General features: G+C 41.2%; 1 protein-coding gene across 2 annotated transcripts in view; it reads right to left on the bottom strand.

Annotated features, from left to right (window-relative positions):
* RCC1L (RCC1 like) overlaps window positions 1-19,261 on the bottom strand; it is a 63,808-nt gene extending 44,547 nt beyond the window's left edge. For both annotated transcript variants that reach the window (XM_053554717.1, XM_053554718.1), the window contains exon 1: window positions 18,880-19,261. In XM_053554717.1, coding sequence (XP_053410692.1) covers window positions 18,880-19,215 — 336 coding nt within the window. In that variant the 5' untranslated portion in view covers window positions 19,216-19,261. The remainder of the gene's footprint in view (window positions 1-18,879) is intronic.
* Window positions 19,262-25,207: the final 5,946 nt, after the last annotated feature.

Genomic DNA, 25,207 nt, shown 5'->3' with positions numbered 1-25,207 from the left:
AACAATAAAGGAGAAATAACAACAGACACTTCAGAAATACAAATAATCCTCAATGATTACTACAAAAATCTTTATTCCCAGAAATATGAAAATCTGAAGGAAATGGACCAATACCTAGAAGCACACCACCTTCCTAGGCTCAACCAGAAAGAATTAGAAATCTTGACTAGACCTATATCAATCATTGAAATAGCATCAGTAATACAAAATCTCCCAAAAAAGAAAAGTCTGGGACCAGATGGCTTCACATCCAAATTCTATCAAACCTTTCAAGAGGAACTAGTACCTATATTATACAACCTTTTCCAAAGCATAGAAAAAGAAGGAATACTTCCCAACACATTCTATGAAGCAAATATAACCCTGATACCCAAACCAAGAAAGGATCTAACAAAGAAAGAAAATTATAGACCAATATCATTAATGAATAGAGATGCAAAAATATTCAATAAGATCTTAGCAAACAGAATTCAGCAACACACCAAAAAAATTATACACCATGATCAAGCTGGTTTTATTCCAGGGTTACAGGGTTGGTTCAACATACACAAATCTATAAATATAATACATCACATCAATAAAATCACACGAGTCTCTCAATTGATGCAGAAAAAGCCTTTGATAATATCCAGCATCCTTTCATGATCAGAACACTTAAGAAAATATGCATAGAAGGGACATTTCCTAAACTGATAGAGGTCATCTACAGCAAACCTACAGCCAATATCATATTGAATGATGTAAAATTGAAAACATTTTGGCAGTGCCTGTGGCTCAACAGAGTAGGGCGCTGGCCCCATATGCCAAAGGTGGCAGGTTCAAACCCAGCACCGGCCAAAAACTGCCAAAAAAAAAAATTGAAAACATTTCCACTCAGATCAGGAACCAGGCAAGAATGCCCACTGTCTCCACTGGTATTCAGCACAGTAATGAAAGTCTTAGCCATCACAATCAGGCAAGAGAAGGCAATCAAGGGTATCCAAATAGGGTCAAAGGAGATCAAACTCTCACTCTTTGCTGATGATATGATCCTATACCTGGAAAATCCCAGGGACTCAACTTCAAAACTCTTAGAAGTGATCAAGGAATACAGCAGCATCTCAGGATACAAAATCAATACTTACATGTCAGTAGCTTTTATATATGCCAACAATAGTCAAGCTGAAAATATAGTCAAGGACTCTATTCCTTTTACAATAGTACCAAAGAAGATGAGGTATCTGGGAATTTACCTAACAAAGGACATGAAAGATCTCTATAAAGAGAACTATGAAACTCTGAGAAAAGAAACAGCTGAAGATCTTAACAAATGGAAAAACATACCATGCTCATGGCTGGGAAGAATCAACATTGTTAAAATGTCCATACTACCCAAAGCAATCTACAGATTCAATGCAATCCCTATTAAAGCACCATTGTCATACTTTAAAGAACTTGAAAAAATAGTACTTCATTTTATATGGAATCAGAAAAAACCTTGAATAGCAAACATTACTCAGAAATAAGAACAAAATCAGGAGGTATCACATTACCAGACTTCAGGCTATACTATAAATCTATAGTAATCAAAACAGCATGGTACTGGCACAAAAACAGAGCGGCAGATTTATGTAACAGAATAGAGAATCAAGAGATGAACCCAGCTACTTATCACCATTTGATCTTCAACAAGCCTATCAAAAATATTCAGTAGCGGAAAGACTCCCTATTTAACAAATGGTGCTGGGTGAACTGGGTGGCAACCTGTAGAAGACTGAAACTGGATGCCGACCTTTCACCATTAACAAAAACTAATTCTCACTGGATAAAAGCTTTAAACTTAAAAAAAAAAAATGGAAATGGGATGGAGTTTAAAAATACAATAACCAAAATTAAAGTCACCAGACAGACTCAATAGCAGGTTTGAGACAGAAAAATCGGTTGACATGAAGAAAAATTAAAATTGCCCACCCTAAAAGACAAGCAAAAAAAGATTAAAGAAAATGAACAACGCCTCACAGACCTGTCACACAACAAGTGTTATCAATATTTACATAATGTGCCAGGTACGGTGGCTCACACCTAACATCCTGGGAGACTGAGGCAGGAGGACTGCTTGAGCTCAGGAATTTGAGACTTGCCTGAGCAAGACTAAGACCCCATCTCTACAAAAAATAAAAAGACCCAGCCAGTAGGACTGCTAGAGCCCAGGAGTTTGAGACTGGAGTGAGTTATGATGACACCACTACACTCAACTTAGGGCAACAGAGTCAACTCTTATCACAACAACAAAAAAGGCAATATATATGTAATGGAACTTATAAAAGGAAAAGAGAAAGTAAGAGGCAGGAAAAAATATTTAAAGAAATGGTCAAAAACTTCCCACATTTTATGTAAAACATCGATCTATAGATCAAAGCTGCTCAATAAATCATGGTTAAACTGTTGAAAAACAAAAAGAGAATTTTAAAAGTAATAAAAGAAAATAGACTCATCAAGTACAAGGGAATGACAATAAGACTTACAGCTAATTTCTCATTAGAGACAAAAGACCAGAAACCAGAATGACACATCAAAGCAATGGAAGACAAAACTGCCAACCAAGAATTCTATATCCAGCAAAAATATCCTTTGTTAAGATAAAGGATAACTGCATAACAATAGTTATAAAATTGTATTACTGGGCTTAAAACATATAAAGGTGTAATATATTCTATATGAACCACACAAAGGTAAGGGGAGAAAATGGAGCTATGTTACATAGAACAACGTTGCTAGATTTATCAAAATTAGATCACTACCAACCTAATAGTGGTTGTGATAAGTTAGACTGTGATACATTAAAATGCATGTTATAATCCCAAGAATTTTTTTTTTTTTTTTAAGAGACAGTTTCACTTTATCACCCTCGGTAGAGTGCTCTGGTGTCACAGCTCACAGCAACCTCCAGTTCTTGGGCTTAGGCGATTCTCTTGCCTCAGCCTCCCGAGTAGCTGGGACTACAGGCACCTGCCACAATGCCTGGCTATTTTTTTGTTGCCGGGGCCAGGTTTGAACCCACCACCCTCGGTATATGGGGCCAGCACCCTACTCACTGAGCCAGGCACCACCCAAGAATTACTTTTTTAAAAAACTCAAAAGGGCACGGTGGCTCACACTTGTAATCCTAGCTCTTTGGGAGGTCGAGATGGGTGAATTGACTGAGCTAATAAGCTTGAGACCAGCCTGAGCAAGAGTGAGACCGCCCCAGGGCGGCGCCTGCCGCTCAAAGGAGTAGGGTGCCGGCCCCATATGCCAGAGGTGGCAGGTTCAAACACAGCCCCGGCCAAAAACTGCAAAAAAAAAAAGAAAAGTGAGACCCCCCCAACTTTACTAAAAAAAATAGAAAAACTGAGGCAAGAGGATGGCTTGAGCCCAAGAGTTGGAGGTTGCTATGAGCTATGACACCATGGCACTCTACCCAGGATGAGACTCTGTCTCAAAAAAAAAAAAAAAAAAACTCAAAAGATATAGGGAAGTTAAGCCTGTTCTCTCTCCCACAAAACCCAATTTTAGTAGCTTCCCTCAAATAAAGTCTTCCTTACTGTCTTTAAATACACACATACACACACACATATACTCACAGACACACACAGATGGTCCTCAACTTACGGGGTTTTTTTTTTTTTTTTTTGCTTTATGATGGTACAAAAGCAATACACATATAGTAGAAATCGTATTTTGAGTACTCACACAACCATTCTGTTCTTCACAATCAGTACAGTAGTCAACAAACTATATAAGATACTCAACACTTTACTAAAAAATGGGCTTTCTAGAGATGATTTTGCCCAACTGTAGGCTAATAGAAGTGTTCTGAGCATATTTAACGTAGACTAGGCTAAGCTATGATGATAGATAAGCTGTAAATTAAATGTATTTTTAACTTGTAATATTGTCAACTTACACTTGGTTTACTGCAATGGAACTCCCACTGTAAGCTGAGGCATCTCTGTGCGTGTGTATAGTGTATGTGCACATATATATACACATACCTAACAAAGGAATTTAAAAGGTACATTAGAAAAATATGAAGGCAGTAATAAATGAAGAACAAAGGAACAAAAAAGGTATACTGAAACAAATGGCAAAATGGAGATATAATCTAACCATATCAATGATTACATTAAAAGGATATGGATTGAGTAAGTGATATTAGCAAAATAGTAGGGCTCCAAAACACTGGCATATATTAGAGACAAAGAAGGGATTTTTACATTAATACACAGTCAATGCATCAAGAAGATACACTAATTATAACCACGTATGCACCTAAAAACAAAGTCACAAAATACATGAAGTAAAAGCTGACAGAAATTATAAACAAAGTTCAATAATAGTAGTTGAAGATATCAATGATACCCAACAACAGCAGAATACACATACTTTTCAAGCACACCTGGAATATTCTCCAGGATAGACAATATACTAGATCTTAAATCAACAGCCTCCCTTTCCACTTTAAGAAATAGAAAAGCATTGGCTTGGCGCCTGTAGCTCAGCAGCTAAGGTGCCGACCATATGCACCGGGGATGGTGGGTTCGAACCTGGCCTGGGCCTGCCAAACAACAATGACAACTACAACAACAACAACAAAAAGATAGCCAGGCATTGTGGCGGGTGCCTATAGTCCCAGCTACTTGGGAGGCTGAGGCAAGAGAATCACTTAAGCCCAAGAGTTTGAGGCTTCTGTGAGCTGTGATGCCATAGCACTCTACCGAGGGAGACATAATAAGACTCTGTCCCCCACCCAAAAAAAAAGAAAGAAAGAAAAAGAAGGAGAAATAGAAAAGCAAACTAAACCCCCAAAAGAAAGGAAATAATAAAACTTCAAATGGAAATCAATGAAATAAACAGGAAAAAAAGGAAAAGAATTCAATCAAATGTTGGTTCTTTCAAAAGATTAAAAAAATTGGTGGTGCCTGTGGCTCAGTGAGTAGGGGCACCGGCCCCATGTGCCGAGGGCGGCAGGTTCAGGCCCAGCCCTGGCCAAACTGCAACAACAACAAAAAATTAGCCAGTGTGTGGTGCATGCCTGTGGTCCCAGCTACTCGGGAGGCTGAGGCAATGAGCTATGATAACATAGCACTCTACCAAGGATGACAAAGTGAAACTCTGTCTCAAAAAAAAAAAAAAAAAAGAAAGATTAACAAAATTGACAAATGTTCAGCTACAACAACCAAGGAAAGAAAATAAAAGACACAAATTACCAAAAACAGGAATTAAAGAAGAGCCATTACTAGCAACCCTACAAACATTTTAAAAGTTACATGGAAGGGCGGCGCCTATGGCTCAAAGGAGTAGGGCACTGGCCCCATATGCCAGAGGTGGCGGGTTCAAACTCAGCCCCGGCTAAAAACTGCAAAAAAAAAAAAGAAGAATTACATGGAAATATTAACAACTTTATGTTACCAATGAGACAACTGAAATAAAACCAACAAGTTTCCGGGGCGGTGCCTGTGGCTCAGTCGGTAAGGCGCCGGCCCCATATATCGAGGGTGGTGGGTTCAAACCCGGCCCCGGGCCAAACTGCAACCAAAAAATAATAGCCGGGCGTTGTGGTGGGCGCCTGTAGTCCCAGCTACTCGGGAGGCTGAGGCAAGAGAATCGCTTAAGCCCAGGAATTGGAGGTTGCTGTGAGCTGTGTGAGGCCACGGCACTCTACCGAGGGCCATAAAGTGAGACTCTGTCTCTACAAAAAACAAAACAAAAAAACCCAACAAGTTTCCAAAAAGATACAAACTATCAAAGTGAACTCAAGAAGAAATAGAAGATGTTAATAGACCTATAATTTTTTTTTTAATGACTTCATAACCCAGAAGAGGTGGTACATACCTGTAGTCCCAGCTACTTGGGAGGCAAAAGCAGAAGAATCTCTTGAGGTCTGGAATCTGAGGCTACAGTGTGCTATGACTACACTATGAATAGACGTAAGACGAATATGTAAAAACCAATGAACACTCCAAAAATTAAATTAAGAACGCAATCCAGGCTCAGCACCTATAGCTGAGCAGCTAGGGTGCCAGCCACATACACCAGAGCTGGCAGGTTCAAACCCAGCCCAGGCCTGCCAAACAGCAATGACACCTACAACCAAAAAATAGCCTGGTGTTGTGGTGGGTGCCTATAGACCCAGGTACTTCAGAGGCTAAGGCAAGAGAATTGCTTAAGCCCAAGAGTTTGAGGTTGCTGTGAGCTGTGATGCCACAGCACTCTACCAAGGGTGACATAGTGAGACTCTGTCTCAAAAAAAAAAAAAACAAAAAACCCCACACAATTCTATTCATGATAGCATCACAAAGAACAAAATGCTTAGGAATACATTTTAAAAAATAAGTAAAAGACATACACTGAAAACTAATACACGGTTGAGAAAACGACAGATCTAAATAAACAGACATTCCATGTTCATAGACTGAAAGACTCCAAATTGTTTTGTTTTGTTTTGTTTTTGTAGAGACAGAGTCTCACTTTATCACCCTCAGTAGAGTGCCATGGCATCACACAGCTCACAGCAACCTCCAACTCCTGGGCTCAAGCGACTCTCCTGCCTCAGCCTCCCGAGTAGCTGGGACTAGAGGCGCCCGCCACAACACCCAGCCATTTTTTGTTGCAATTCAGCTGGGGCCGGGTCTGAACCCGCCACCCTCGGTACATGGGGCCGGCGCCCTACTGACTGAGCCACAGGCACCGCCCAGACTCAAAATTGTTAAGATGGCAATTCTGCCCAAATTGATTTAGAGATTCAACTTAATCCCTATCAAAATCCCACAAAGTATTTCCGCAAAAATTGGTAAGACAATCCTAAAATTCTTACAGAAAAGCAAAGTATTTAGAGTAGCCAAAAGAATTTTTTAAAAAGGACAAATTTAGAGGACTGACATTCCCAGTCCAAAATTTATTATAAAGCTACAGTAATCGAGACAGTGTCATTTTGACATAAGAACAGAGATATATATCAATGGAACAGACTTCAGAGTTCAGAAATAAACTCTTACATTTACAGTTAAGTGACCTGGTCAACCAATTTTCAACAAAGGTGCCAAGATGATTCAGTAAGAAAAAGATAGTCTGGCTCAGCACCTATAGCTCAAGCGGCTAAGGCGCCAGCCACATACACCAGAGCTGGAAGGTTCGAATCCAGCCTTGGGCCTGCCAAACTATGACAACTACCACCAAAAAATAGCCAGGTGTTGTGGCGGGTGCCTGTAGTCTCAGATACTTGGGAGGCTGAGGCAAAAGAATCACTTAAGCTCAGGAGTTGGAGGTTGCTATGAGCTGTGATGCCATAGCACTCTATCCAGGGTGACAGCTTGAGGCTCTGTCTCAAAAAAAAAAAAAAAGAAAGAAAGAAAAAGAAAAAGATAGTCTTTTCTTTTCTTTTTTTTTTTTTAGAATTGTAGCTTTTTATTTATTTATTTATTTTCTGCAGTTTTTGGCAGGGGCCGGGTTTGAACCCTCCAGTATATGGGGCCGGCGCCCTACTCCGATTCGAGCCACAGGCGCTGCCCAAAAGATAGTCTTTTCAACTAAGGATTCTAAGATATCTACATGTGAAAACACACCTACCTACACCAGACACAAAAATGGTTTAACAGAGCTAAATATAAGAGCTAAAACTACTAAGCTTATACAAGAAAGCACAGGGAAATAATCTTTGTGATCTTTAGTTATGCAAAGATTTCTTATATACTATACTAGAAATACAATCCACAGCAGAAAAACTGATAAACTGAATTTCCTAAATATTTGCTTTTCAAAAGACACTATCAAAAAATTTAAAAAGGCTGGACATGATGTCCCATGCCCATAAATCTAGCACTTTTGGGAGGCCAAGACAGAAGGATCACTTGATGCCAGGTGTTCAAGACCAACCTGGGAAATAGTGAGACCCCATCTCTACCACAAAAACAAAACAAAACAAAACAAAAAATTAGCCAGGCCTGGTAGGGCACATGCCTATAGTCCTAGCTACTTGGAAGGCTGAGGCTTGAGGACCACCTGCCCACACAAGTTTAAGATTGTAGTGAACTCTGATGATGGTGCTGCACTGCAGCCCAAGCAACAAAGCAAGACTCTGACTCAAAAAAACTAAATAAATAAGAAGCCAATCGTAGCTGTACCCCTATAACCCCAGCTACTCTGGAGACTGAGGCTACAGCCCAGAATTAGAGACTAGCCTGGGCAACATAGCAAGACCCCATCTCGAAAGAAGGAAGAAGAAAAGGGAAAGGAAAGGAAAAATGCCGCACCCCCGGCATCAAGCCGTGGCGGGATGGCTCTGTCCGCGTTGTAAAAACTGTGGTAAGGCGGTGAGTGCTCCCCGGAGCGTTGCCCCCGGTCCCCCTGGCCTGCAACAGCAGCGCATAAGTTGCCTAGCATGCCTTTTAGTGAACGTAAGAATTCATGAGGTGCGGCATAAAGGCCTGAATAACCTTTACCCTGAAACCTGTTTGAAACTTGTTTGTTGAGTTGAATGGTTAATTGTTGCTTGAATGTCCTCAGAAACTAAGAATAAACATAATGACTTACTAATCCATGACTTCATCTATACAATGGAGACTAAATGTCTCCAAGGGAACACGTTCCCACCATAAAGGTCAGTTAATTGAAACAATGTATCAAGAGAATGCAGGGATGATAAGTTAAGATGTTCCTACCAGATACCCGCTCCCTCCGGTCTCTTATCTCTACCTTATGTCCCTTTGAAACTGTTTCTTTGAAATAAGTTTTCTATAAAATTGCTTTCTCTATAATTTTGTCACTATACACTTAAAACATATACATAATTCACTATCAATTCACTAACAACATAAAAATCATAATCAAATATAAAAATATAAAAATACAAAATGTGAACAAAGCAGTTTTACAAAGAAAGAAGGTTTAAACATAGATAAAGAGAAGTAAAAGAGTAACTGCTGATAAGCAGCAGTCCTTTGTTCCCCCTTACGGGCAGAAACATTGTCTAAGAAAAGACAGTTGACTACTCCCATCTACAAAACTCGATAAGAACTTTGTAAGCATCAGCAAGTCATAAAAATATCTTTTGTAGTTTGTAAGACATTGTCAAAAATGTATAAATACCATGCCTAAAAATCAGTAAAGTACAACTGCTTTCTTCATCATCCTTGGTGTGTGGCAGTTTGTCATTTTCCTGCGTCGCCCTTTCAATCAACCTGAGCCGTTCTCGCCCTGAAAGCCCTCGGACTGAGACTCATTCGACTGGCGGTCCGCGGCAGCTGGCGCCTCGAACAGGGACCTGAAGGACAGGTGATCTTTCTTTTTCTTTCTTTCCTCTCTTTTTCAGATTGAAGGCGACTCTCACCAGGGAGCTGCAGTCCCGCCGGTAAAGGCTGACCGGTTAAGTGTGAGTAATCCGCAGGACAACATGGGGCATACATTGGGTAAGGAAGAACACATGCTCAGTGTCATGATACAGCGTTTGTTAGAAAAAAATGGTTTTCATGTGTCTCTCAAACGGTTGGAGGAGCTTATGCATTTCATAAAGTTGGTTAGTCCTTGGTTTCTGGAGGAAGGCTCTCTCTCTCTCTCCGACTGGAAGAGAGTGGGACGCGAAATGCGGAAATACATGCAAGAACATGGGGAGAAGGTCTTGCCCCCTCAGGCTTTTCCTTTATGGTTACAAGTTAGAGAACTTTTAGCTGACAATACCTTTTTAGAAGCATTTATAAGAGAAACTGATTCGGAGGTTGGTGATCCTGAATCTAAAGGGGCACCGATTCCTGATGAGGTTCCCCCCGAGGTTCTTAAAGATCCTGAACCGGTACCAAACACTGAGAGCGTTGTCCCTTCGGCTCCAACGCTCAAAGACATTCTACCACCACTCCCACCGGTCGATAATTCCTCAGACAGTGACGAGTGGGATGTGGTCGATGAATTTACTAAACCAGATGAGAGGGACAGAATGAATGATTTTATTCACCCCCGCCGAGCTTACCCGGCTGTTCGTGTCCCAAAAGTCACATCTAAGACAACCTCACAAGCTCCGCTTCCCCGCGTACCTCCTTGTCTCCCTCCGCCGCCCGCGGGCTTTCAAGCGGCGGTGCGAGAAGCCCGTCAGCAGGGAGATTTTACATTTGCTTTCCCGGTACGCTTTCCCACTGAGGATAGGGCACCACCCACCTGGGAACCTCTGTCGTTAAAGACGCTTAAAGAACTGCAACAGGCTGTCCGTACATCGGGAGCTTCTGCCCCTTATACCTTACAAATTGTGGAATCAATTAGCAGTCAATGGCTTACCCCGTATGATTGGCAGCAAACGGCCAAAGCCACGCTTTCCCCAGGTGATTATATTTTATGGAGAACAGAGTATGAAGATAGATGTAGAGAAAGTATTAATCAACATGTAGGAAGAAAAGCACAGCCCACGCTGTCCATGCTTCTAGGGACAGATGAATTTGCTTCTTTTGAAAATCAAATTAAACTACCCCGACAATTTTTAGAGATAGTCAGCCATAATGCAGTCTCCGCTTGGCGAAAAATACCTCCTCCGGGAACCAAGGGCACAACTTTAGCAGGCATAAAACAGGGTATGGAAGAGTCCTATCCTGACTTTATTTCTCGCCTGGAAGAAGCTATTAATAGAATGCTTCCACCATCAGAGGGCACAGAATTATTACTCAAGCAATTGGCTTGGGAAAATGCAAATACGCTGTGTCAGGACTTAATACGTCCACTCAGGAAAACAGGTACCTTACAAGATTATATTAAAGCATGCATGGATGCCTCACCAGCAATTGTCCAGGGAATGGCGTTTGCTGCAGCTATGCGGGGTCAAAAATTTAGTTCATATGTTAAAGGTGCTTTTGATAGAGACCCCAGTAATACATGTTTTGGGTGTAATCCCCCACATGACTTACCCACTTGTTATAACTGTGGGAAGCCAGGTCATATACAGAAGGATTGTAAGAAATCCACCGGTGCTAATAATAATAATAATAAGTCCCGTGGATTACCCCCGGGACCATGCCCTCGTTGTAAGAAGGGCAGGCACTGGAAAAATGAATGTAAATCTAAATTTCATAAAGATGGAACCCCCTTGTCAGACAAGGGTGCTAACTTTATTGATACCAACCAGACAAAAAACTAGATAAGGGGCGTTCTCCTAGCCCCAACTCCAAGGGAGAGTCTCCTGCTTCTACCGCAGTACGACCTAAGTTAGAGCCCACATCTACTGTTAATTGTATACCACCTGAATGGACAATTCATGATCTCCCACGTGGGACTCCTGGCAGTGCAGGTTTAGACCTTGCCAGTTCTAAAGATATAATCATATCCAAACATGATGGTGTTGTGTTAGTTCCCACAGGAATAAAAGGAAAGTTATTGCCAGGTACTGTTGGTGTTATATTGGGACGAAGTTCCAATTACACCAAACATTTTGAAATTGTTCCAGGAGTAATTGATTCTGACACTGAAAATACAATTAAAGTCATGGTAAAGTCTCTAGTAGAAACTACACAAATTCATAAGGGACAAAGAATTGCTCAGTTACTATTATTGCCATATATACCACTCCCCACTTATCACTTACATGATGCCAGGGGAGAGGGACAGTTTGGATTTACTGATAAAGATTGTGTGGCTCTTATACATGATTTATATGATAGACCGATGTTAAAAATGAAAATAGAAGGCAGGCCCATTAAGGGCCTGATGGACACAGGCGCTGATGTAACCTGCATTGCTGCCTCCGACTGGCCGAGATCCTGGCCGGTTCATCGAACTGGGTCTTCTTTAGTTGGTCTCGGTTCTGTTTCTGGTGTCATGCGTAGTACATCTCATTTGTTATGTGAATATAAGGACAAGAAAATTTACTTTCAACCTTATGTGTTACCCTCTCTACCCTATACTTTATGGGGACGAGATCTTTTACATGTCCTAGACATGAAACTAGTCACAGGGGATCAACTGAACGATCAGTGTTTTTCATAGGGGCCACTGCAGAAAACTATGCCTGTAAGATAAAATGGTTAACAGATGTTCCTGTGTGGGTTAGTCAGTGGCCCCTAACAACAGAAAAGTTACAGGCATTACAAATTTTAGTACAAGAACAATTAGATAAAGGTCATTTAGAGGAATCCACTAGTCCATGGAACACTCCTGTGTTTGTCATTAAGAAAAAATCTGGCAAATGGAGACTTTTACAAGATTTAAGAGCAGTAAATGCCATTATGGAAGACATGGGCTCCCTTCAACCTGGGCTTCCGTCTCCTGTAGCAGTACCAGAACAATGGTCACTTATAATTATAGATCTACAAGACTGCTTTTTTACTATTAATCTACATCCTGAGGATTGTCCTCGTTTTGCTTTCAGCGTTCCTTCTTTGAATTTACAGGAACCGTTTAAAAGATATCAGTGGAAAACTTTACCACAGGGCATGAAAAACAGCCCTACCTTATGTCAAAAATTCGTGGCGGCTGCATTAGCTGCACTGAGAAAACAATTTCCTAGTGCTTACATAATTCATTATATGGATGATATCTTGCTAGCTCATCCTGAGCTGCCAAAAGTACAGCTAATGCTAGAAAAGGCTATAGAACAATTAACTAAATTTGGCTTAGTCATTGCCCCAGAGAAAATTCAGAGAGATAAACCATTAAGTTATCTGGGACAATGGATTCACTCTGACTATATTGCACCTCAAAAGGTGCAAATAAGGAGAGATAAATTACAAACTCTTAATGATTATCAAAAATTACTGGGAGAAATAAATTGGATTCGACCTTTTCTGAAGATTACTACGGGAACCCTTAGTCCTTTGTTTACTATCTTACAGGGAGACTCTAATCCCCGTTCCCCTAGACATTTAACTCCAGAAGCCTTGCAGGCTTTACAAGTTGTTGAACAGGCTTTAACTCAAGCTAGGGTTAAACAAATTAATTATCAAAACCCATGGTCTTTACTCATTTTTTCTACTGAGTATACTCCTACAGCTTGCCTATGGCAGGAAGGTATTTTAGAATGGATTCATTTACCACATGTTCAGACAAAGATTGTTGCTGATTATCCATACCTGGTGTCTTTATTAATTGATAAAGGAAGAAAAAGATCACGGGAATTATTTGGTAAAGATCCTCATGTAATTGTAACTGCTTATAATAAAACTCAAGTGGAACAACTATTTCAAAATAATGATGATTGGGTATTGGCCTTACAAGGCTATGCAGGTCAAATCTTATACCATTATCCTAAACATCCTTTAATTGAATTTACAAAAACAGTTTCACTTATATTTCCTCTTATGTGTTCCAAACAGCCTCTGTCTGACGCAATAACCTTGTTCACAGATGGCTCCTCTACAGGTCGAGCTGTAGTTTTTAGCCCAGGCCTGTCTCCTCTTATTAAAGAGGTCACACAAGCCTCTGCCCAACAAACAGAATTATGGGCTCTAATCTCGGCCTTTAATAATTTCAAACAAAGGTTTAACTTGTACACAGATTCAAAATATATTGCTTCTCTTTTTCCAGCTCTTGAAACTGCTCTTTTAACAGGAACCTCAACTATTCTACCTTTATTAAAGAAACTACAAACTTTAATTCAGCAAAGGAATAATCAATTTTATATTGGTCACATAAGAGGACATACTAACTTACCTGGCCCTTTGGCCCAAGGAAATGCCACTGCAGATTTATTAACACGTACTATAGTGGCATCAGTGGCCGACGCTGAAGAAAGCCACGCCTTACATCACCAAAATGCTAACGCATTAAGAAAAATGTTTCAAATTACTAGAGAACAGGCAAGACAAATAGTCTTGAAGTGTAAATCCTGTCCTGTTACTCATCATCCTTTAAAATTTGGTGTTAATCCTCGGGGTTTACGCCCCAATGTATTATGGCAAATGGATGTAACACATGTGTCTAGTTTTGGAAAATTACAATATGTACATGTTACTGTTGATACTTTTTCTCATTTTATCTGTGCCTCTGCAAGACCTGGCGAGGCCTACAAAGATGTTGTACAACACCTGTTTTACTGCTTTCAGCAGCTAGGTGTCCCTCTTCAACTAAAAACAGACAATGCTCCAGCTTATACCTCTCGAGCATTTGAACAATTTTGTATACAGTGGAAAATTTCTCATTCTACGGGGATCCCGTATAATCCTCAGGGTCAAGCGATTGTTGAAAGAACTAATCAAATATTAAAATTACAAATTGAACGCCTTCAAAAAGCTCATAAATATTTTTCTCCTCATCATATTTTAACCCATGCTTTATTCGTCCTAAATCACCTTAATGTAAACTCCAATAATTTAACCCCTGCTCTCTCCCATTGGCAGCCACAATCGGCTGCCACCCTTCCTAAAGTTCTTTGGAAAGATTTATTATCGGGCCAATGGAAAGGCCCTGATGTATTGTTAACCTCCGGACGAGGCTATGCTTGCATATTTCCACAGGATGCCGACTCTCCCGTCTGGATTCCAGACCGGCTCATCAAACCGGCTCCTCCGGAGACCCCGGCGCAGAAGACAACGCCTGCGGCGGATGAAGATCCTATCTGCACAAATGAGGACGACTGTGGAAATTTCACCGAAACCCTCCAAGACCACGTGGACACAGATCCGTGCCCTGGTGAAACAAGCTAAACAACTTCTCATATCTCAAGGAAACCCTCTAACTCCTACAATGTACTTTCTTGCGTTTCTATCACTAATCTCTACTCCTAAGGTAGAAACTGCAGCTTATTGGTCTTATGTGCCTAATCCTCCTCTACTACACCCTGTGGGCTGGCTAGATCCAGACCCCATAAAAATTCTTTCTAATGATTCTATCCGCTTAGGAGGTTTAACTGACTCAGAATCCAGACATCATGCTGCGGCTTTAATTAATTTCACTGGCAAAGCCGACTCCTTGCCTATTTGCTTTACTTTAAGAGGCAACACACCTCCTTTTTGTTTACCTACTAGCTACAGGGTATTTTTAACTGATGCTCCAGATCCTCATGATGCAAATAGACGTTATGTTTGGGAATATGAGTTACAAACTATTGGAAGTCCTAATTATAATGAAACCTGTTTATCTGTTAACTCATTACCTCTCCCTAACTGTAAAGAAAAATATAGAAATAAAAATCAATTCTGGGAATCATCATTAACTAAAACACCTACTTGGCTTTCCTGTGGATTCCCAAATGCTGCCAACAAGCATTCTCCTATAAATTCAAACACAGTCATCTGGGATTATTCTCCTACTTCTTGTTTTGATCATAATAAATATTTCTCGAACCAATTAGATAAATTTCATCAGTATCAGTGGTCTGGTACTCCCCAACCAATACGACGATGGTTCACACCTGGTCTAGTTGAGCCCATATGGGTAGCTCAAGACAAAAATAAAACTCAAATACACTATGATTTATTTAGACTTGTTGCTGCATCCAACTTAATTTTAGAAAAGAAACCTAATATGCCAAAACCAAATGCAATGTCAGTAAGAACTTGTGTTGGATATCCATATGCTCTACTTTTAGCTCCAAATAAGTATTTAACTATTACACAATCTAAAAACTCTTATCATATTTCTTGTACCGCTTGTAAAGTTACAAATTGTCTTACTTCTACTGATTTATTCAATGAACGCTTGTTTAATTCTGTTTTAATTGTTAAAAGACCCTCTTATGTACTATTACCTGTTGATTTACAAGATGATCCTTGGTATGATAATTCTGCTTTACAAGTTTTACATACTGTTAATCAGTTAATTCGACCTAAGAGGTTTGTAGCTGCTTTAATTCTCGGTATTTTAGCTTTAATTTCTATAGTCACAACATTTGCGGTAGCCACTACTGCTTTGGTTCAAGAAGTTCACACAGCTCACTTTGTTAATTCTCTCAGCAGCAACATAACTCTAGCTTTAATGACTCAAGCCAGCATAGATAATAAACTTGAAGCAAAACTTAACATCCTAGAAGAAGTAGTTTTAGCCTTAGGACAAGATATAAAGTTTATACAACATAAACTTCAAACCAGATGTCATTCTGCCTTTCCTGCTATTTGTGTAACTCCTTTACCTTATAATATGTCCACTTCCTGGGACAAAACTAAAGCTCATCTACAGGGTGTCTGGAAGGACAATGATATTACACATGATTTACATACTCTCCAAAAGGATATCACTGCCATCAGTGAAGCTCATTTACCTAGCACTTCTCTTGATTCACTGGCTCAATCCCTCTCTGACAATCTTAAATCTTTAAATCCTGTGTCCTGGATTCAGTACATTGTGTTTATTGTCATTATTGGATGCTTGATATTCTGTGTTGTTTTACTGTTACCTTGTCTCCTTCGTTGTGTCTTTTCCTCCTTAAAGGCTGTTCGCCAAGACCTCTTTGAGCTACGTTTCATTAACAAAAAAGGGGGAAATGCCGCACCCCCGGCATCAAGCCGTGGCGGGATGGCTCTGTCCGCGTTGTAAAAACTGTGGTAAGGCGGTGAGTGCTCCCCGGAGCGTTGCCCCCGGTCCCCCTGGCCTGCAACAGCAGCGCATAAGTTGCCTAGCATGCCTTTTAGTGAACGTAAGAATTCATGAGGTGCGGCATAAAGGCCTGAATAACCTTTACCCTGAAACCTGTTTGAAACTTGTTTGTTGAGTTGAATGGTTAATTGTTGCTTGAATGTCCTCAGAAACTAAGAATAAACATAATGACTTACTAATCCATGACTTCATCTATACAATGGAGACTAAATGTCTCCAAGGGAACACGTTCCCACCATAAAGGTCAGTTAATTGAAACAATGTATCAAGAGAATGCAGGGATGATAAGTTAAGATGTTCCTACCAGATACCCGCTCCCTCCGGTCTCTTATCTCTACCTTATGTCCCTTTGAAACTGTTTCTTTGAAATAAGTTTTCTATAAAATTGCTTTCTCTATAATTTTGTCACTATACACTTAAAACATATACATAATTCACTATCAATTCACTAACAACATAAAAATCATAATCAAATATAAAAATATAAAAATACAAAATGTGAACAAAGCAGTTTTACAAAGAAAGAAGGTTTAAACATAGATAAAGAGAAGTAAAAGAGTAACTGCTGATAAGCAGCAGTCCTTTGTTCCCCCTTACGGGCAGAAACATTGTCTAAGAAAAGACAGTTGACTACTCCCATCTACAAAACTCGATAAGAACTTTGTAAGCATCAGCAAGTCATAAAAATATCTTTTGTAGTTTGTAAGACATTGTCAAAAATGTATAAATACCATGCCTAAAAATCAGTAAAGTACAACTGCTTTCTTCATCATCCTTGGTGTGTGGCAGTTTGTCATTTTCCTGCGTCGCCCTTTCAATCAACCTGAGCCGTTCTCGCCCTGAAAGCCCTCGGACTGAGACTCATTCGACTGGCGGTCCGCGGCAGAAAAAAATAAAAAGAAGAGAAAGAAATGTATGGAAAGACCACAGGCTTAGAGATAGTATTTGTACATATCATGTGGTAAAGGGCCTATATCCTGAACACATGGAGAATTCTTACAACTCAAAAAACAGATCAGATCATGCCAAATCTTACAGACAACAGAAAAAGAAGAAATACTTCAAAATCATTCTACTTGATCTGGGTACACCTGATATTAAAATTGGAGAAAATATATTATTATAAAGGGGAAATAAAGATTTGGCATGATCTGTTTTTTGAAATTATCTTTTACTTTTATTTATAAATATTGTCTATTTTTTGAGACTTAAAAAAATTAAGAAGTTAACTGATGACACCATACTGAATCTCAGAGTCAAAGCATTCTATAATAGACATACTCTTATTGACAATGTGAATGTTACTTTCTTTGCATTATTATTATTGCGTAATATTCAATGCAGCAATTCTCTGATTTCTTTTTTGAACGTATTTATGTTCGTTCATTCTTTACGAGGTTTTTGTTTCTAGTCATCTTAAACATTGTTAGTTATTAAATTTTAAGCCTCTTTAATTTTGTGAAGGCAAAAAATGTAAACCTAATAAACACATGTATATGAAAAAATTAAAAAAAGAATTCTTACAACTCAATATTAATAAGTCAAACAACCCAAATTCAATTCTCACTCATCTAGAGCTTAAATTCTTTGCCTTTCCTCATCTCCTCTTTTAGTTAAAAGATCACTTGCTGTCCTCAGCAGAAAAGTCAAAAGCCAAACTGAACATGCTTGCTTCTTTTTCATCACCCACCAAGATTTCCACAACCATCCCCAAACAAGAACCAATTCTAAGCATTCACTTTTGTTCTTTTGAGTGTTAGCTTCCAGAGGAAAGTGCCCCTGGGCAACTGTCCTTTGCTGTAACCTTTTCAAATCTGAGCTCAGTTAAAGTCATCCTATGCAACCATTTGGCATGTTTAGACCGCTCAGCCTTCCTCTCTCATTTCTGTCACTATTAAGAGTTAACACTTCCCTTCCAAGTTCTTCATCCATCAAAGCCAGCCCACATTGTGTTTGAACTTCCGAATTCTGCTTTCTGGACATAAGATCTGGAGCCAGACTGGCCCGAATAGGAATCCCACTGTATATACACCTATCAGCTATGGGGCCTTAGGTCTGAACCTCTCTAAGCATCCCTATAGTACGGAGATGACAACTGCCACTCACAGATGCTGAGAGAATGACTCGAGCCACGCACACTACCTGGCACGTTTCAGTCACCCTATAAATGTGGATTGTAGTTCCTAACGCCTTCCCCTCCCACACATGCAGTTAGCTAGATGGTCTTCCTCCCCAAAGTCTGGCCACCCACAGTAGCCAACTTCTCAAAGACTGCCGAATATGTCGGGGGTGGAGGGCAGAGGCAAAGGCCAAGAAGGCGGAACAGAGGGAAGAAAAGAGGGAGGAAATCGCGGTCGGCACCTTTTCGTCCAGCTCCAGGCGGTAGGGCACGATTTGGATCCTGCGGTACGACCGCGAGCCGGCGCGAGACTTGGGCCCGGAGCCAGGCAACACGAATGTGGGTATGCCCAGCGCCCCCGAGAAAGTGAAGCCCCACACGAAAATGCGGCTGACGCGTGCGGCATGCTCGCCCACATACTGGAATACTGGCTTGTCTGCCTCAGCTTCCGCCGCCTCGCGCCGGCTCCGCGAGCCCTGGGCTGCGGTCCAGTGCCCTCGCCCCAGTCCCGGCCAGCTCGGCCGCCGCCCCAGCCGAGCCCAAGCAGCGAGCGCAGCCAGGGACATCCTCCCCTCCATGCGTTAGCAGCTCCTGGGCGCCGCCATCTTGTATGACCCTTGAGCCCCCCCCCAGCCACGCCCTTCCGCCGGCGACGTTTACTATTGGCTGGAGGCAAAGACGCTGAGGACGACCCTAAACTCAGGGAGGCGGGGCCAGGGAGGCGGATCCCAGTTTCTCAGGGCGACTATAGTGTGGTCCACTAGGTTATCCTATTTTTTGTTCCCTTGCCACACAGCCTCTCGTCATTGTCATTTGTCATCCGGCCTTGCCGCAGCCGTCCCCGCTCCTAGGCCGCTTCAGCCTGCCCTCCAGCCACCTTCGCCAGCGCACCTTCCTGCCCAGTCACCCAGTGAGACGGCCAGCTATGCTTGCGACTTCTGAATCCCAGCGCCTCGACCGCCCTTCCCACTCCCCACTCCTTCCAGGTGTCTGGCAAACTCGTCATGGTCCTCTAAGGTCCAGCTCAGAGCATTGGACGTTCCTTGGAGGCGGGAACTTCCTTCACTGTCCTCACCAGTTTTGTACTAAGCGTAGCACGCTGCAGAGAATAGGAGCAGCCTTTGGTGATAATAATAGAGCACACAAGCCCACTGAACAGGGCCGCAGGGCCGAGAGCACAAGTCCCGCCCAGAAAGGGATGAGTGCACCAACACCGGGACCGGGTATGCCCATCCCACCGTGCCCCTCACTCTGACTTTTCAAACTCAGCCCACTTTCATCTGAGTGAAGTAAACGGTCGAGGTGCCCACACCGTACCGGGATACCATTTCCTTTTTTCATCTCTTGGAAGAACCTCTCAGATAAATTACTTGGGGACCAGGTAGGCCTGGCTTTCTGATCGACTTTCCTAGTGGCATTGGGAAATTGTCACCCATCTCTGAATCTCACCTGTAAAATGAGGGGAGTTAAAAAAAAATCAATGCGGGCGGCGCCTGTGGCTCAGTGAGTGGGGCGCTGGCCCCATATGCCGAGGGTGGCGGGTTCAAACCCAGCCCCTGCCAAACTGCAACAAAAAAATAGCCGGGCGTTGTGGTGGGCGCCTGTGGTCCCAGCTGCTTGGGAGGCTGAGGCAGGAGAATCGCGTAAGCCCAAGAGTTGGAGGTTGCTGTGAACCGTGTGACGCCACGGCACTCTACCCGAGGGTGGTACAGTGAGACTCTGTCTCTACAAAAAAAAAAAAAAAAAAAATCAATGCATGAAATGTATTTTTTTTTTTTTATAAAATGAACGGTTTGGACTTTATGGTGTACAGCAGGGGGTGTCCAACCTTTTGGCTTCTCTGGGCCACGTGTTAAATACACAACACTAACAAAATCTGATGAGCAAAAGGAAAGACCCATGCATAATTTTCATGATACCCATCACCACAGATAAGCAAAAAAGTCCTCATGTAATAATCCTAATTATGCAACAGCCCATTCAGAGAGTGTTTTAAAATCATTAAGCAAGTCCCAAGTTTATAATCACTAATGTAGGCAATATACATATCTAAGTCGTAAAACATTTTGGGGGTTTTTGGATACTTTTATTGCAAAAGTAAAAGAGAAGTGGGCAACATAAAACTAGTGGGATATTTGATATTGTTTGAGAAACTAATGCATCAATATCTGGTTTGATGGAAGTAGTTGCGATTCTCAGTGGAGTTGTAAAGGTGGTCATCAGATACTTGGGTTCTACTTTTTACTCTTAACATGCCTCCTTGTTTTTTGTTTGTTTGAGACAGGGTCTCACTCTTTTGCCCCAAGATCATGCTAGAGTGCAGTGGTGTCATCATAGCTCACAGCAACTTCAAAAACTCTTGGGCTCAAGAGATCCTCTTGCCTCAGCCTCTGAGTAGCTGAGAGTACCACAATGTGCCAGCACGCCTGCCTAATTTTTCAATTTTTAGTACAGATGGGGTCTCACCTCTGCCCAGGTCTTGAATTTCTGAGCTCAAGCGATCCTCCCACCTCTGCTTCCCAGAGTGCTAGAATTACAGGTGTGAGCCATCACACCCAGCCTTGAAACATTGTATTAAGGTGGTGTTCACCTTGAAGATACATGTTTAACTCACTTAAATGAGCAGTTAAATCCACTAAAAATGCTAAATATATAAGCCAGTTTTTATCATCAAGTTCTGGTTACAAATTTGGTTTTTGATATCATTAACAACTTGGTAACGTCACAAATCATAAAATCTTTTCAACATTTGGCCTCCACTTAGCCATTTTGCTTACAAAAAGTAAATGATGTCACCATAGTCAGCATCAATACTTTTAAGGAATTTCTGAAATTGGCAATAATTTAATTCCTTGGCCCTTATGAAATGTGCAGGCTTGATGACAATTTGTGTGACATTTTCAAAGCTTTTGCTCATACATTTTCTTGGCAATGATCATCAAATGTGAGTTTGGGGCAGCAATTGCATCGTCTTCTATTAATTTTACAAGTCTCTCTCTTTTGCTTACCATCCCCAGGGCACCATCAGTAACTATACCAGATATGTTGATAAGCGACAAAGAAAATTGCTTGAACATTTTTTACTGCTTCCTGCCAATCTCCTGATTTACTTGTTTCTTTTAATGGCATTGATAAAGCCTTTTCTTCAGCAACATTGTATTTCTAATCAATACCTTCAATAAAAATGTCAGGTTGAGCCGTATGTATAGCATGAGTGCTATCATCCATTGCCAAAGCATAAAATTTAAAATTAGCAGCCTTAGCCAGGCACTGTGGCTGGCACCTATACTCCCAACTACTTGGGAGGCTGAGGCAAGAAGATCATTTGATCTCAGGAGTTTGAGGTTTCTGTGAGTTATGATGCCACAGCACTCTGCCTAGGGTGACAGAGTGAGATTCTGTCATGAAATAATAAATAAAATAAAATACAGCTTTACTTTTCAAACAACTTCTTTCAATAGATTTTCCAATCTCTTCGATTCCCTTGGCTATAGTAAGGGAAGACAAACTGATAATAGAAATATCCTTTTTTTTTTTTCAGGGCAAATTATATCTACTATGCTTTCCATACATTGCTTAATAAACTCACCATCAGTAAATGGTTGTTGTTGTTTTTGTTGTTATTTTGCTATTAAATATGCTACTGCATAAGTAGCTTTTACAATGGAATCTGAGTTGTAACTTTTTTATTTTATCACTATTTTATATATATATATATATTTTTTTTTTTTTTTTTTTTTGAGAAAGTCTCAATATGTCGCCCTCGGTAGAGTACTGTGCTGTCACAGCTCACAAAAACCTCCAACTCTTGGGCTTAAGTGATTCTCTTGCCTCAGCCTCCCAAGTAGCTGGGACTACAGGTGCCTGCCACAAAGCCCAGCTATTTTTTTTTGTTGTTGTTGTCATTGTTCAGCAGGCCCAGGCAGGGTTGGAACCTGCCAGCACCCTTACCACTGAGCTATAGATGCCAAGCCTAAGTTGTAACTTTTAAAAAAGAAATTTTATTGAGAAGACAGAATTTTTTTCAGTTCCTCCATTTTTGTCCTTCAACATAAGCCTTCATATGAATCGAATTTGGCAGCATTTTTTTTTGTATATAATGCCTTTTGAAATTACAGTCCTTGAAAAATTGCACAAATTCTCTACAGATTAAGCAGAGTGCCTTACTATTTTTTTCCTTGACAAAAAAATAATCATCTGTCCACTTTTCATTGAACAATCTTCCTTCACCTGTAATTTTTCTTTTGGGGGGGGGCTCTCTTTTCTTTTGAGACATTGTAGAATCCATGCTGGGAGTAAATAATAGATAAGGTCTGAGCTCAGTGGTTCATTCATGCCTGTAATCCTAGCACTCTGGGAGGCTGAGGCAGGTGACTTGCTTGAGCTCAGGAACTTAAGACCAGCCTGAACAAGAATGAGACCCCATCACTACTTAAAATAGACAAAACTAGCTGGTGGCCAACTGTAGATCCAGCTACTTCAGAGACTGAGGCAAGAGGACCAGTGGAGCCCAGGAGTTTGGGGTTGCTCTAAGCTGTGATGCCATGGCACTCTACCCAGGGCAACAGAGTCAGACTCTGTCTCCACAATATGTATATATAATAGACAAGGGACTATATTTACTTTTATTATGAAAATTAATTGACAGGAAAATAGCAAAGTTTGGGCCCATCCTCATCTCAACTGCAAGGTAAGGCAGAGGGCCAATTGTAAAGTGTGGCAAGTGATGTGTGAGGCACCACCAAAATGTGGAACTACACTTAATAATAAATTTAAGAATGCTTACCTGACTTTTTTTTTTTTTTGAGACAGAGTCTCCCTTTGTCACCCTTGGTAGAATGCCGTGGCATCATAGCTCACAACAACCTCAAACTCTCGGGCTCAAGCGATTCTCTTGCCTCAGCCTTCCAAGTAATTGGGACTACAGTCTCCTGGCATGAGGCCTGGTTATTTTTAGAAACAGGGTCTCACTCTGACTCAAACTGGTCTCAAACCTGTGACCTCAGGCAATCCACCCTCCCCAGCCTTCCAGGGTGCCAGGATTACAGGCATGAGCTACCACACCAAGCATTACCTGACTTCTCAATAACATTAAATGGCTACCATTGCAATGGTAGGTTGAAGTATTATTGACAATTGCTGCCTCGCCACATCACCAGAAGCACATATAACATCTGATGGTGTTCATCTGACTGTCTATACTTGGAAGATAACACCCTGAAAGCTGCACGCTGCTATAAAACTGAAGCCAGGCATGTGTACAAATAGCAAGAGCATACATATGTTTATTTTATGTGACATTGCAACATGACATTGTTGTCTACAAAGTTCCATGCTCAAGTACCCCAAAATCAAGTTCACCAAAAAAATCACAAAAAAACTCATAATTTTTTTTTTTGAGACAGAGTTTCACTTTGTTGACCTTGGTAGAGGGCTGTGGCATCATAGCTCACAGCAACCTCAAACTCTTGGTCTCAAGTGATCCTCTTGCCTCAGCCTCCAGAGTAGCTGGAACTACAGGCGCCCGCCACAACGCCCACCTAGTTTTTTAGAAACAGGTCTCTATCTGGCTCAGGCTGGTCTTGAACTCGTGAGCTCAGGTAATCTACCTGCCTTTGCCTCCCAGAGTACTAAGATTACAGGTGTGAGCCACTGTGCCTGGACTAAAACTCATAACTTTTAAAGTAAGTTTACAATTTTGTGTCGGGGCTCATTTATGGTCATCCTGGGATGTATGTGGCCCATGGGCCACAGGTTAGACCCCCTTGGCGTAAAAGATCTCTTACAGAAGCTGCTTACGATCCATGACAGGGGTTCCCAAACACTGGTCCCCGGTACAGAGGCCAAACTCCTTCCTCCCCTGCTTCCTTTCTTCTTGCTCACTTTATATTGCTGAATACCTGGGGGAGGGGGAACTAACCCAGTTTTAATCTGCTCCCAAGACCAGCACGAATTATTTTGTCATCCTGGAGTGTATGCAGTCTGTGAAACATATTTTTAATATTGTGTGGTAAAATGTGGTTGATGTTTTACCATTCTGTGGAGCTGTTTTATAGAGGGTTATTGGAGGAAACCCCAAATAAGATGTGGTGGCCCTGAGATGGGAAGTGTAATTCACCAAGGCTCTGAAACCGTCCATCTGCCTGGCTGTGGAATCTATTCTGTTTTCACTGAGGTCATACTATTTTGGAATCACTCCCAAGACTGAGCCAGGCAGGGATAGCCCCTGGGGCAAACCTATTCCTGGACTACACGGACTCCTCTGATGGTCATCTTTGGCTCAAAGACTCCCCCATGGCCTTGCCAAGCCTTCCTTACATTACACTAGGACACTTTTTACACTAGGAGATTAATCTAGGATACTTTCACCCAAACTTCCCTCCTCTCAATTAGGGTCAGACTTGCATCGTGGCCCAATGGTTCTCCCAGATTTATCAGGATTCTGTCACATTTTCTCTTACAGAGGCATTTCCCCTCATAAAATCCTTGCCTTTTTAATTCTGTCTTGGTGTCTTCCTCTCAGAGGACACAAACTAACATATAAGGTAACATCTGAGCAAAGGCATGAGG

Source organism: Nycticebus coucang, chromosome 12, assembly GCF_027406575.1.
Source record: "Nycticebus coucang isolate mNycCou1 chromosome 12, mNycCou1.pri, whole genome shotgun sequence".
NCBI classification, from domain to species: domain Eukaryota; kingdom Metazoa; phylum Chordata; class Mammalia; order Primates; family Lorisidae; genus Nycticebus; species Nycticebus coucang.
The sequence above is the reverse complement of the archived record's forward strand: the minus strand, read 5'-3'. Positions and strand labels throughout refer to the sequence as shown.